This window comes from Trypanosoma grayi (genome assembly GCF_000691245.1).
Source record: "Trypanosoma grayi strain ANR4 Tgr_418_V1, whole genome shotgun sequence".
Lineage (NCBI taxonomy): Eukaryota > Euglenozoa > Kinetoplastea > Trypanosomatida > Trypanosomatidae > Trypanosoma > Trypanosoma grayi.
This window is the reverse complement of record NW_008826037.1, coordinates 1-14,709: the sequence shown is the minus strand read 5'-3', so window position 1 is coordinate 14,709 and position 14,709 is coordinate 1. Positions and strand designations below refer to the sequence as shown.

At 48.3% G+C, this 14,709-nt stretch overlaps 5 protein-coding genes across 5 annotated transcripts; all 5 read right to left on the bottom strand.

Moving 5' to 3' along the window:
- Positions 1-3,763: 3,763 nt before the first annotated feature.
- Positions 3,764-5,395, bottom strand: DQ04_04181040 (putative protein kinase; the record flags this gene model as incomplete). Its single annotated transcript, XM_009313399.1, has 1 exon — positions 3,764-5,395. One exon carries the CDS (start codon positions 5,393-5,395, stop codon positions 3,764-3,766), a length of 1,632 nt encoding a protein of 543 aa, XP_009311674.1.
- Positions 5,396-5,738: 343 nt separating this feature from the next.
- DQ04_04181030 (hypothetical protein) lies at positions 5,739-7,043 on the bottom strand (the record flags this gene model as incomplete). The annotated part of the gene is made up of 1 exon (XM_009313398.1): positions 5,739-7,043. One exon carries the CDS (start codon positions 7,041-7,043, stop codon positions 5,739-5,741), a length of 1,305 nt encoding a protein of 434 aa, XP_009311673.1.
- A 257-nt stretch (positions 7,044-7,300) lies between these two features.
- Positions 7,301-9,700, bottom strand: DQ04_04181020 (hypothetical protein; the record flags this gene model as incomplete). Its single annotated transcript, XM_009313397.1, has 1 exon — positions 7,301-9,700. One exon carries the CDS (start codon positions 9,698-9,700, stop codon positions 7,301-7,303), a length of 2,400 nt encoding a protein of 799 aa, XP_009311672.1.
- A 369-nt stretch (positions 9,701-10,069) lies between these two features.
- Positions 10,070-13,315, bottom strand: DQ04_04181010 (hypothetical protein; the record flags this gene model as incomplete). The annotated part of the gene is made up of 1 exon (XM_009313396.1): positions 10,070-13,315. One exon carries the CDS (start codon positions 13,313-13,315, stop codon positions 10,070-10,072), a length of 3,246 nt encoding a protein of 1,081 aa, XP_009311671.1.
- A 314-nt stretch (positions 13,316-13,629) lies between these two features.
- DQ04_04181000 (oxidoreductase) lies at positions 13,630-14,652 on the bottom strand (the record flags this gene model as incomplete). The annotated part of the gene is made up of 1 exon (XM_009313395.1): positions 13,630-14,652. The coding sequence occupies one exon, from the start codon at positions 14,650-14,652 to the stop codon at positions 13,630-13,632; it is 1,023 nt and encodes a 340-aa protein (XP_009311670.1).
- Positions 14,653-14,709: the final 57 nt, after the last annotated feature.

Sequence of the window (14,709 nt, the reverse complement as noted above, 5' to 3'; positions counted from 1 at the left end):
AAAAAAAAAAGCAATCCACAAGGAAAAGACAAAAGCAGAAACTAACAAAAAAGGAAATCAGAAAGCAGAATACAAAAAAAACCAGCAGTAACAGTAACTGCGGCCGTACTTCCCCATATTCCCACTTCCCCCCGCACCCAGGGGAGGCGGTGGTGCAGCACACAACACCCGCCTCCCACCACTCGAGCTTAGGAGGGCGAAAAAAAGAACCTCCTCCGCGAGAAAGAGAGCCGTCAGGGGGAGGAGGAAAAGAACAGCCGCAACAGCACCTGGTTTCGACGCCCCAACACAAGTCTGAACAAATGAACACAACAAGGTGGGAAAAAAACAACAACGAACAAACGAGGAAGGGCGGGTAGGTAAGTGTGCGCGAGGGTATATGAGGGAAGAATCATCAAGCTAAACAGCGAAAAAAAAAACAGGCAAACGAAGTCAGAAAACAACAAAAACAACGAACACAAACAAACAAACAAAAACACTGGAGTCGGTACGATTGCAAAACAAAACAAAACAAAAAAAGAAGTGGGGGAGGTATTCGGAAGGGTGAACAGCAGGGGGTTTTGTGCAAGCGACCCTGCCACGTGGTGATGCGCCGACGGGAAAGCGTGTCCCCGGCTTGTTTTGCAGCAGGTCGGATAGGTGCCTTGCCGCACCAATGAACGGCGCAACCGTGACCGTTACGTTCAGGCCTTGAAGCCAGACGAAACCACAAATCCATGAAAAATGGAAGTGAGTCATGCACGAAAAAGAGATAAAACACAACAAAATCACACATAGCTACGAAGCGGCCATGGTCTAACCCACATCACCTTCCTCCCGGCTTTGCTGTTCTGACAGCTGCCGTTCATCCAATCGGCATCTCTCTCCCTTTCTCTCCCGCCTTCGCTAGACGCTGGGCACACGCATGTAGGCATGTGCTGTGCGTCCCGCAGGACAGGGAGACGACGAGCGGACGTACAACTGCAGCGAGAACATTCATATACAACAAAAGAGCACAACGCGAAGAAAAATCATGTGAAGGGAGAATCAAAGATATCGCTCATACCGAAAGCATTGGAAAAGATACGCCTTTTCTTTGAGTTATTTGGTGTTATCATACTGCTCTGAGTGCCGCATTTTCTCTCATTCTGGGCATCGTCATCTCTCTCTCTCTCCCTCTCTCTCTCTNCTCTCTCTCTTCTCTCTCTCTTCTCTCTCTCTTCTCTCTCTCTCTCTCTCTCTTCTCTCTCTCTCTTCTCTCTCTCTCTTCTCTCTCTCTCTTTCCCTCTGCGCGTCACCCGCATGAAAAAAAGGAGCGCGCAGGTCTGCTGCAACAGCAACAGAAACAGCAGTACACGCCCGACTTCGCCCCTTTCCACTAACAGGGGGAAAGGGGGCGGGCGGAACTACAGTGGCGGAAAACACGGAAGGGGGACAGATCCAGAATGAAAGAACGACGTCCGACCAACCAAAGAACCGATGACGAGAGAAGCAGGGGTAGGAAAACCTAAACAAGAAGCAAGAGGCTGGCATACCAACAGGCCACCTCACTCCTGCAACAAAGGGGGAAGGGCGGTACAGAGGCCTGCTCGCTGTCACACACGCACACGTCACCGCATTTACAAGTGTGCGTGTGTGTGTGTGTGTGACACCGAGGAGGCGACGTTGTGTTTGTACCAAGAATAGCGATGACAGCGAAGGCGGGAACAACACTGGAAGTAGTAGGAATAATCCCAGTCGTGGTAGTGGGAATAAGAACGCTCCGTATTTGTTTTTTACAATTTGTTTCGTTCATCTTCGCATTACCCCCTGTTGCTGCTGCCACTCCACTCACGAATTACCCATTTCACAGTACCCCAGGCATGCCGCCTTCTCTTTTATATTTTGCATGTTCCCTGTCTCTGTCTCTGTAGGGTGGTGGTGCTTCGGCCACGGCACCTCCATTGGGTGCGCAGCAGCCGTACGCACACCGACACACACGCAACCCCCTCCTCACTCCCAATGAAATTTTCAACAGTAATAAACTAAATCAAGTGTGCTTTGCGTCTTTTGTTGTTGTTTTTTTATTGCCTAAATTTTCTGTTTGTTGTGGTGGCGGTAGTTTGGAGGGGGGGGGACCGTTTGCGCACCGGTAACTTATATGCGGCCATTGCTGCTGGGAGGCTGCGGCACGCACGGCGAAACAGAGCGGAGGAGGGCCCACGTAACAGATAAAACAAACAAACGCAAAAACACGAACAAAAAGAAGCCTCAAAGTAAAATACACGCAGCGCCCAAATACACAACAAGAGAAAACAAACAAAACGATTTTTTTTTTTTGCAAGAGAGTCAGAAACGAAGCGTACACAAAATAGCAAACGAAAAAAAGGGAACAGTGCACACGAACGCAATGGGAACATATAAAGTGTGGTGCCTCACAAAAGAAACAACAGTGAGGAGGCACAAATATATATATATATATATATATGCAGGCATGCAGCTATGTATGCAACAACATAGAAGCATACACCCCTGGATCACCCCACGGCGGCGTACAATTCCGCCGCATACTCACATCGCACATCATAGTGCTGCCTCGCATCCAGGCCTCGTTCCCCTCCAAAGCAACACAGCCCTGCACACACACAGACACACACATACACATGCGTAGATATATATATACACACACATTCAAAATTCATTGCTTGATATTTCTGTCATTCGCAGTACTTTTTCTTTGCTTCTTTGTATTTTTGCTCCACTTGTCTTGACTGTTTGCGTCCATTTCCTTTTGTGATATCATTGTGTGCATATACACGCATGTGTATGCGAGCCCTGCTGCTTCTGCTGCTGCTGCTGCCGCTGTTTTTGTTGTTGTTAATGCGTGATGAATTCCACAGGAGAGGGGAGGAGGCGTGCGTGGAGTGGGTGGGGTGGGTGGCGGGCGGTGCCGTGGCAGCGTCACTCAACAGCACCGCAGCGGCAACACGGAGAAAACAGAAAAAAAAAAACAAAAGACACAAGCGAGAAGGGAAACAAATACCTCCTGCCTGTGTGCATGCATGGTGTCTGGTGCAGCACGCTCAGAACGAAAAGGGAGAGCGGGGGAACTAAAAATAAGAAGAACGAAGAAACAAAACAAAACGAAACAAAAACCACGCGCCCATCAAGAGTTTTGGAAACCGTGTTTTAGGAGAGTGCGCTTCAACAAGGGTGAGAGCAAAACAAAACGAAGCAACAGAAATCCGAAGCATTCCTGCCGTGTGCATTTGTGTCTGTTCACTTGGGTGTATTTTATCTGCATGTGCTCGCGCTTGTGACGCCGCACATTTCGTTTTCCTTTTTTTTTTTTTGGTTTGTCTCAATTTTTTCCTATATTATTTCTTTGTTATGCATTTATGCATAGTATTTTACACGCGTCGAGAGAGCAGCCGTTGCAGCAGTAGGCGCGGTTGCGTGGCCCCACAACGAAGCAGAAGACAAAATCGTGCAGCATCTGCTTCGCATCTCTGCACAACAAAAACTACGGGACGGGAAAACGTACATGATGATGTGTCCCGCAACAACCACTCAAGCGTCATGTGACCCTTGGGACAAATGGATCAAAATAAGAGAAACATAGACGGGACACTCTGACTGATGCTTTGTAACAGGAACAACAAACGGAAATGGAAAAAAAAATATCAATCCTTATTGTATCTTAATTTTTTTTCGTTTTCGTTTTGCTGTTGTGTATGCCGGCTGGCTCACCTCTTAACTCCCTGCTTCTCACAGGCCTTGGAAGTGAAAGGAAACCAATGCCTCTTCACGACGGGGCGTACACCATCCTATGCGGATGGTTCGTAATGGAGACTCCGTACACGAGCAAGTCCTCACTCCGTGGGTAAACGGGTCTGTCATTGCATAAGTCGTGGCTGTATTGCGACATGGGAAGAACCAGCGGCGAAAACTGGTACTGCGGCGGAGCCATTGCTGGGCCCCAGCACCGCCCCTGCCGCATCATTGGCACAAAAGACTGAAAGTCATTCGTAGACGAGCCAGCCATCGGCTGTACAGGAGTATTTATTAGATGCTGCTGTTGCTGTTGCCGCGTTGTGAAGGGGAATTGCTGTGCTATTGACGCAGTTGGACTTTTATACACTGCTCCCTGTATAAACAGATGTGGGGGTGAGACGGCCATGTTGGGTGCTCTTGCTAGCTGAGGTGCCGCGACCACCACCGCTGGTGTGCTGCCACGAATAGTCACGAAAGGGACGGAATTGCAACCTGTGGGCATCACAGGTGGACTCTGGCTGTGGGGGGGCTGATGCTGTTGATGTGGCACACTGTGCTCAAAGCAATTGACGCTATGAGCATCGCTGCAAGTAGAAGAAAGACCACCGCCAAACCCGCAGTCACATGCCATCATGGGGCAGCTGCTACACGAACTCATAGGCTGAAGATTGATACCCGCATTGATGCCGCTCTTGGAGTGGTGTGCGGTGAAAAATGGGTGGTGGAGCGCATCTGCGCACGACATTCGTCGCCTCTCGTCTGGCTGCAGCAGCCGGCAGAGTAAGTTCACAAAGGCCGCCTCTTCAGCTGCTGATTGAAATGAATTCCGCGCGCCGCCAGAGTTGTGGCGATACTTCATAATTAGACGGCTAAGGCTCTCCTCTATGTTCATGTCCCTTCCCACACACGGTAGCTGCAGATTCGCCACGTTTACGCCGTTCGTCACGGCCTCCAGAGAAGGTGAGCCAACGGTGTGGACAATGTACGCCAGCTGCTCCTGCAGGCCCTCGCCAGGGAAGAGCGGCCTGCCGGTGTAGAACTCGAACAGCAAGCAGCCAACGCTCCAGGAGTCGATCAACGGAGTGTACGGGACCCCCAGCAACACCTCAGGTGCGCGGTACCACAGTGACTGGACGTCGTAGTATGTGTTTTCGTGGAAGTGGCGCACAGCCCCAAAGTCGATAAGGCACGTGCGCGTAAAGTCTTCCGCGTTGCCACTGCTGGTCTTGTTGTGGCGCAGCATGACGTTCTCAGGCTTGATGTCGCAGTGCATGTAGCCCACGCGGTGCAGTTCCGTCAGAGCCCTCAAGACACACTCACCACTCACACGCACCGCATCTAGCGGGAGTGGTCTAAATCCACCCGTGTGGAGCAACTCGTAAAAATTCATGCTCAGTAGTTCAGACACGATACATAGGCATCCGTGGTCCTCGAAGAAGTCCAACAGCTGCAGTGAGTCTTCACTTCGGGAGAGAAGCTGCAGGGCACGCATCTCATTCATCGCGGAGCGACGATACGCCTCGTCTCGATGAGCCACCTTCACGGCAACCTTCTCCCCGGTGAAAGTGTCAGTGCAGCGCAGCACCTGCCCGTAGGTACCGGTGCCGAGCACCTCCTGCGGCATGTAGCGGCCGTGCATGATGGACCACGACGATGGCATCATCAAAAAAGTTTGATTTTTGTTTTCTTTTGTTTATAACTCCCACTCTTCCCTTCAGATCAATGCACTGCCTTATCTGATGTGAGCCCAGTTTCTCACTCCTTTCAATTGAAGTATACAAAAGAAGAAACAAGTGCACTTAAGTGTCAACGGAGTCATTTAGTTACTTTTTTTTTTTGAGTTCCTCTTCTTCGTTTCTCAAACATATCGATCACGTCACAGCGCCACTTCTGCGCCTCCAACAACTGACGTATTGGTGCAGTCTCACTTCAAAGAGCAGTGAGGTGGCAACCCATCAGCCACCCATGTTATTTTCGTTGGCGCTAGGGCTTTTTTCACTGCCACTTCACGCCGAACACACCGCCACTGCGCGGAGGACCTTGAAGTCAACACGCCACAAAGCAATTGTGAAATCCTTACCCGCGGAGGCAAACAGATACACAGAATCATCTTCTGTACTGCTGCTTCTACCGCTGTTGGGGACTTGAGCACCACACCATCGAGGATGTCGCACATCAAAACCAAAGGAAGCGCACTGCGCTGCTGAAAGAGGCGCCATAGCCACTTCGTTGACGATGCCGCTATGAAACGTTAATATGGTAATAACACGGCCTGACCCCTCATCATACAGTCGCAGCGTGTGGTCCCACGACCCAACCACAGCCAAATGGCGCTGCAGAGCCAGGCTCCCAACACCCTTGCGCAAAGACACCTCCCATTGCACAGTAAGAGAAACAGAAAAGCCCTCATCTTCTGTAGGCCCGTCTTTTTCCCTCGAGAGGTCACTAACTCTGTAGCAATGGAGTTGGCCCTCTGCCGATGACGCAAGAACAGTGCTGCCTGACCACACGCACGCCAAGGCTGTTTCCGCGAAGGCACGCAGAATAGCCAACCGCTCGCCACGCGTGTTGTTGAGAGACACATGCCCACTCTCAAACGCTACGGCAAGATGTTCACTATCTCGGTAGCAAATGCACATAATAATACCGCACTTCGTTCCAGCACCAGCTGCAGGAAAACTTTGACAACAGGAAACACGCAACCCCTCACGTGAGGTGCCTTCCTTGGCATTGCCGTCGACATTCCACAAGCTAAGAACCCCGTCGTTGTCGTGCGGAACCGCCAACTGCATCTCACCAGAGGGAAGTGGAACGCTCGGCACTGTGCAGAACCCATGCTGCGGTACATTGATCGTGTGTAGCAGTTCCAATGATACCCTGCACACATCGGCCGTATCTCCCTCAAGGCTGGAGTCACCCTCCCCATCACCCAGCGTGGCGCGCCAGATGTAGAGATGCTGATTCCTGCACTGTGTGTAGAAGCAAACCTCAAGACTCCCCTCCTCCGCCGTCGCTGCGTCGCTGAATCCGCGAAAGGCGAGGAACCCAACTTTTAGGACTCCCTCATTTGCAAACGCTGCGTACGATGACCCCTTGCCCTCGCCCTGTGGTGCCGGCCGTGCTGCCTGAACAGCCGGGAACGACAGCAACACAGCGCGGAGCTCGAGGTCCCACAGGTTGACGATACCATCCACATCGCCGCTTAGGAGGAGGTGTGGAAACACGCCCTGTGCATCCAATGCGCACGTCATCACAGCACTAGTGTGCTGCTGGAGGACAAACAGGGGCTGATGCGCCTTCTGCGACGTCATCACGGAGTATTCTCCCCGTTTTCTTTCTGTCAAAAACAAAAAAAAAAATGGGAGAAACCGGAAACCAAAAAACAAGAGAAGACAACACTGTAGAAAGGTGAGCACTTTCACACGCTTGCGAAAGGCTGAGGAAACAAAACAAGACGGGAATGCATCAAAAGTGGCGGACACATAAACTTGTAGAAATGATAGGAGCACCAAAGCGGTAGAGGAAGCGTCAAAACGAAAAAGAAAAAAACAATTCCACTCCCACAACATCATTTGTCATCAACTTGCACCAGCAGCCCATGACGATCCGTGGGTTCCACGCTATCCGCGGTTGCCCCTACAGCATCCAACACAAGGATCTCGTTCGCGGCCCTTAGTCTAACGATAATCGCATCCTTGTTGTTGGATGCAGCTTCATTAACTATCCACGCAAGCACATACGCCCAAAATCTTCTGCTCTCGCTGTTGTCAGTTTGCACAACCCAACAGGCACTACGGTCTCTCCCCGCGTTTACCATAATGGCGAACGAGAAGTCCGGTTTCAGCTTCGATACAGTGACTCGTTGGTCTGGTGTCACAATAATGTTGCACACATCCGACAGCTTCACAGTGACATCGACCTTATCAAGTCCTGCCACCTCCGTTTTGGTCACGTCACGCGCGCAAAGCCAGTTGAGATCCCTAGTGAGAAAAAGCTGCCGCACAGTGGGAGTAGCGCTTCCCGGATCTAGCATTACGGCAGTGAAGCCTCGTACAGCACACGACAGGAAATACTTTGCCTGTCGCGCTGGTGAGGCACTCATGATATCGGGCGGCAGGCGAGCACCCTCTACAATAATGCGCTGAAATACGCCCGATACGGGAGACGGCCGCGTCGCGCTCCACTTGCGATCAGCAGCAGAGAAGGATGTGCCTCGATATTCAGAGAGCAATCGGCGCGCCCTCGCCTGTATATCGTTTGCCTCAACTGTGTAACGTGGATCCGATGAAATAGTCTCTTGTCGCGGATCTATATGTCCCCGCGCTATTTTCTGCTTTCGGCTCTTCACAAAACTCAAAACCTCGCCAACCAGTTTCTCTTGGATCTGGCTCAGCGCACCCTCTATTGTGTTCGGTGGGACATACGGCACTGCACGTCGCAGTGGTACATGCGCCCGCGCATTCTGCTCATTTAATAGCAACGATTTCTGCTGCAGAAACACTCGCAACTGATCACGAGAGCGATGTGCCGCCAGCTGAAGCTTTTCAACTTCCCTCAAATTGTCAGGAGTGAATTCAACCGCACTGCGCATTTCATCAAGAGCCTCTTCATGGTTTTCTTCCGCAATAGGATCAATCAGCTGCTCATTTAACTCAGTTGGCAAAAGCGGTTCATCGTCATCATCGTCAATCATGTCGTTGTACCCTTCTGTCTTGACAAGAGAAACATAAGACGAAGGCGGTTCACCAATGCCACTTGCAGCCTCTTCAAGACGTTGCTGGAGCTGAGCTTCTGTCTTCTGCCGTTCTCGCATCAAGTAAAACAAGTTCTCTACCATCATCACAGCACCTTGCTTTTCCCTCGATTCTCCGCCCTGCACACCCGTAACTTCATTGAGTCTTTGCTGTGCGACTTCAATTTGTCGCTTCCGTTCTGTAATGTCACCTTCAGTTACAGGTTTTGCATCCTTAAGTATCCTTTTACAGTCGTGGGAAATGCCGTTCCACACATCAAGATAATTCCGCAGCCATAGCGCCCTGTTGGTATTTACAGACAATGGGACGAGACGCTGACGGCGCGCCAGCTCCTGTTTTCCATTCAAAGACTGAATCAATTTCTGATCAACATACTCCACAGCACGCTGATAAGCCAATGACAGCGATGCTTGATCCGATACCTCTGCCGATTTCTTTGTCTCCTCCACCTGATGTCGAAGGTCTTGACACTGGATCTGGAGGGCGTGAGTGCGCCTCTGCATTTCTTCCAAGTACATCTCCAACACGTCGACGTCTTCTTGAAGCGGCAGCATCTCGAGCCCTTCCTTCGCCGTTAACTGAGCAACCTCTTTTTCTGTCGTGTCCCGTGCTTCCATGAGTTGTCGAAGGTATTCCTCTTCGTCCCGAATGCGGTTCTTAAAATTCTGTTCATCAACAGTCTGGCACTCCAGCATCCACTTCACATGCTGCTGTGTCCGTTGAAGTTCCTTTCGAATTGTGTTTAACCGTTCCTTTTCAGTTTCGGTCGATGTTTTAACCGCCTCTAACTGTTTTCCCGAGATCTGAATCTCCGCCTGGAGGTCACAGGTGCGGCCTATAGTTTTTTCAAGGTTAGATTTTATCTCTCCCCACTGAAATTCGTGATTGCCCATTTGACGCGCCTCTTTCCAGCGTGCATGAAGATCATCTAACTTCCCAGTAAGGACATCCAGCTCCTCTTCCAGCCCCCGCTTCTCTGCTAATAGTTGGGCACGGCGCAGTCCCTCATTGCACTCGATGTCGATAGTAACAGTCGTCCGCATGGTCCGGATGCGTTCCTGTTGTCGCTCAATAATGTCTTCGAACTCTTTTTTCTGATATGTAAGAAGTCGTTCAGCTTCTGCTTCGGTTTTCTCCTGTTTCTCAGGAACAATTTTTTCCTTCACCGTTCTCGAGGCCAACGGCATCATCGTCTCAGGTAGTGTGAATGACATTCCTTTATGACTACGCACACGGACACACAGTCAGGGCCCCGATACAATGTGACGTGGTGCAAGCCCTTCTAGATACGAGCGTGTGTACCAGCGCTTTGAAGTACACACACACACAAAAAAAAAGAACAAAACCAAATAAGTAGAGATACAATGAGAATTTTTTATGGTCTAAATATTTAAAGTTACGCATGAAGTCAACACGAAAAAAAACTGATCATCCATTATTTTGTTCTCCCAAACATTCGAGGTTGGTCCCCCGTGTACATCTACATAAGACTCGTGTACATAATGCATACTTTAGCAAAGAGGACTATTCATAAATGGGTGGCTCATAGAAAAATGAAAAAGAAAATGAAAAAAAAAACCTATTTAGTTGTTCAAGAGAAGAGGTTTGCGTGGCTCCAAATAGAGGTGGAGTGCATCATCACCCACTTTTTCTTCTTGAGCAGTAGCATAGTCGGTGCTCTTAAACTGTGTATCATCATCAACGTCCTCCAGGTTAAGGTCTCTCATGTTGATCCTTTCCTTGAGCGGGGTTTCGTTAACGTGAAGAAGACTCAAAATATCCTCCCATATCTCACCAGGTACATTTGTTCCTTCAAGAAAAAGCGTGTGAAGCCGATGGTTCACCTTCAACGCATTATAAAGGGCTTCGCCTCCAGCCTCTCCAATAGGGTTATAATCCAAATACAAAGCTTCGATTTTGTGGTTTTGTCGAAGTACATCGGCAATCATTTCACACCCAACATCTGTTATACAGTTCATTCCAAGATCAACGGCCCGGATCGATGTTGCTTCTGCCAACACTTCACATAAGAGAGAAACATCATTGTCCGTAAGCTTGTAGAATTCGTCGTGCGCATTCAAGTCAATCATTTCATCCTTGAGTTTGCCTGTCCAGTGTTTTAGGAGTATCTTTTTTAATTTGACTGAACCCCCATTGAGAGATAACAGCTGGTCGATTGTACTCAAAGTCTCAGAGGATATCGTATTCCCTTCCAGAGCGAGCGACAAAACATGATCATTCTCGCGCATAAATAACACAAGAGACTTCCCTCCCCTATCATCAATACGATTATGGGAAAGATCAACAGATGTTATTCTTGTGGACCTGGAAAGAGCTTCCAACAGAAAAGGCATGCAATCGCACGTCAATTGATTGTGTGATAGATCGACAGCAGTAATGTGGTCGTTCTTCACCAGTGAAGCAGAAAGTAATTGGCATGCCGAATCTGTAAAAGGAACATTTGGATCCCTAAATACAAGCGTTGATATAGCGTCGTTGGCATCAATAGATGCCAATAGGGGCTTTAGGGACTTGGGCTGGGCATTCACCATGAGCTCCCGATTCATCAGACAGAATGAATCCGCCGAAACACCCTCTGGTGTGTCCACCTCCAAGAGAGATTTATTCTGCTTCAGAACCGTGGTCAGAAAATCAATTCCTGCTGATGTCACTGATGTTTCGGACAATAAAAGGACTTCCAGTACGCAATAATCGGAAGAGAGTCCACTGGCCAACTCACGTAGGCCATTGTCATCAACAGGGTTAGATGACAGATCCAGCAGACGGATTCCACAACCTGGGTATGAGAGAAGGCTTCCAATGCTCTTACACCCTTCTGTACCAACGGAATTACCTTTCAAAATCAAACTCTCAATAAATGTTCTCCCCCGTAAATGAGTGCAAAGCGTTGTAATCGATTGATCATCAAGCGGCCTCGTGCAGTTCTCTCTGCTCAAATCAAGCTTAGATAGTTGCGTGTCACCCTTCTGTAGCCTGTAGACTGCCCCCTTGAGATTACTCGGCTCCTTGTTAAGATCAGCAGCCTCTGTGATCTTAGTGGACATCTTCTCTGAAACGCCTGTCTTCTTCAAAGAAATTTTCTCCAGTCTCTCATTGAATTTCAGAACATCAATAAAACCCTCCACTCCATCGTCATTTATCACGTTGTTCGAAAGGTCAAGTTCCTGAATCGAGGCGTTTGTGCGAAGGGCGTCGCAAAGACGCTGAACACCACGATTTGATATAGAATTCTCAGAAAGATTCAAATGTGTAAGAGTGGTGTTGGTCATAAGCATTTCAGCTATGGAAGTCAGACCCAAGTCACCCACAACATTTCTGGAGAGATCCAATAAGGTCACAGTTCTGTTCAGCAAAAGTGATTGGCAAAGCAATTTCACAGAAGCATCATTACAATATTCATCCCCAGTGCCCCCTGAAAGGGATATTTTGGTAAGAGAAGAATCATTAGCCTCAATTTCGGCCAGAAGCTTTTGAATGGTCTTTGGTGATTGGTTTATCAATAACAAACCCTCAACCTCGTTCATGTAGTCTGCACTGATGTAATTGTTGGTGATATTGATACTTTTAAGAGAACTGTTAAACCGAAGAGCACTCAATATTGACAAGGCTGCTTCGTCTGTGATGCGATTTCCTGCAAGGTTCACTTCCTCCATTTTCGGACGCTGCTGAGCACACTGAAACAGAAGCTTTGCTCCAGTAGACGTAATGCCGTTGTTGGGAAAAACAACGGCACGAATGCTGTTATTCTGACGTATTCCTTCCACTAAAAGCTGCACACCTTTGTCGCCCAATGAACAGTTGCCCAAGTTCAATTCCAACAAATGCGTATTGTCTTTTAAAACAGGAGCAATAAAACGTGCGGCTTCTTCCATCCCTTCTTCCCACTGAAGGTTAATAGATGTACATTCCGGGTTGTTTGTCGAAATTCCTACCATAACTGTTTTAAGAAGACGTGGCTGCTTGTTAAGATCACATTCATGATCTACAATAGCACGAATCTTGGAGGTAACAGATGTTTCCGACAAATCAAAGAAGGTGATTTTGTAATTCTTTTGGAAAAGGGTTTTCGAAAGGTTCTGAGCCGTAAAATTGCCAATGCGAATGTTATGAGCAAAGGACAAAGACGTAATGGTCTGATGATTCGAAAGGTCGCTCAATTCAATAAATTGTGTAAGCCCAACTTCAGATATATCATTGTTGCTCAGATCCACATGACACAAAGGGGCATTTTTAATGAGTGCTCCAACCACACCAGCACCGGCGTCCCTAAGTGAACATCCAGACAGTATCAGTCTCTTTAGTCCCTCCATGTTCTCAACAAAAAACGGAACCAAACGGGGGTCCGTTTTGTTGTAGTCAACTCCAGTTAGGTTCAATTCATCTGTTTCACCTGTAATTAGTGCCCTCTGAACTTCTTTGGGGAATGTGTCACTCCGAGCCAAAAGTGCCAAATTATGGGCACAAGCTTTGGAGCAAGGATTCCCTTCAATATTGAATAGTTTTGGGTGTGCAGGGTTGCTGAACAGATGAAGAAAGGTCCTTGCTCCAACGTCGTCAATATGGTTGTCCTGAAGTTGCACCTCCTTTACGCTGGGTGTTTTTCGTATAAAACGAGAAAACGCTGCGGCGCCAGTTGATGTTATTTCATTCCTAGAAATATCGATCTGTTCCACAGGAATAGGGGACATTTCCATTGCGGCAATTAGAGTCTCCAGCTCTTCGTCACCCATTTTTTGAGAAGCCCACTGTACATCATTTGTGCCAACTTTAGAAATATGGCTTATAAGGTCGTTGAAGGTTTGGATCATGACTCAGTTCTTCTTAAATGTGTAGACATGGCGCAGATAAATAAATTAGAAAAAAAGAAAATGGGAAAAATTACAACAATGAAATGTGAACGAAATAACATTGGAGACAGTTTTTTTTTAATGAAAATCCACTCCCCACACCCTTTCCCCACCTCATCCCATACTCATGCACGAAAAAATGGGGGGAGGGAAAAGAGGGAAAAAAGAGAGAGATAAATAGAAAAAAAAGACAAGTAATGCGCTACTGTTCGCATAGTGTCATTTATCTCTAATAACAACAAGAAAGAAAACATAACATGTGTATGTTTCCCACCTCATATTTCAACAATAATTTTACCTTTGTTCCTCCTCGCATACATATAATCAACAGCATCAGGAACAGCTTCCAATCCTTTAAATGGGAATGGGTCCACTGAGCTTTTTATAAGCCCAGATTCATAGTGCTCGCACAGTGTTGAAAAGTGACGACGAGCATACTTGCCAAAATGGGGCAAAAAGAATGCGTGCAATGTGGCGCTTTTCGACAAGAGTCTCGTTTGTATTGGTGTATAATTTGAAGCACGTTGTATCCAACTACTGCCATCGTTATATCCAGATATGCTTCCAATGGAGAGTATGCGACCTCTAAGCGCAATGTTTTTAACTATAGACTCGAACATCTCGCCTCCAACTGATTCGTATGCAAGGTTTACCCCTGTGGGGGCAATTCGTTTGATTCCTTCATCAACAGACTCCCGTTGGTCGACGATGACACTGTCACATCCTAGTTCTTTCAAAAACGCCTCTTTTGTGGGAGATGATGTTACCCCAATTACAAAGCAGCGGTAGACCTTTTTCAGCAGTTGAACAGCAAATTGACCAGTGCCGCCGCTGGCAGCAGTAACAATCGCCACTTCCCCAACCTGAGGTTTGGCCACCTCCCCCAAAGAAATGGATGCAGTCGTGCCACTGAGATCCAGTGGAAGCCACTCTTTCTTTAGTGAGGGTACCTTCTTGGCCTGCCGAGAAGGAACCGTTTGATACTCAGCAAAAGCACCGTAAGACTGTGTGACCACAGCTTCGCCAACGAAGAAATCTTTGACGTTACTTCCTACAGCAACAACCTCCCCAAGCGCCTCGAACCCGCAGTCAAAAGGGGGATTCACATCAGGCTTGTACCTACCAGCGGTAAAATTAATATCACTTGCGTTCACGCCGACAAACCGGTTCTTCACGAGAACCTCCGTCGGTTTAAAAACTGCCGGAACCGGGCCCAGGCGAATCTCGGTGGCGTCGCGGAAGCTCGCCGACAACCGCGTTGCGACGATTCTCCGGCTCATCGCGGGCGGCGCCGCCATCTCCTAGAAAGAAAGGTGCCAGGCAAAAACGGCAACCCCGAAAAAGCGTAGGAAAAA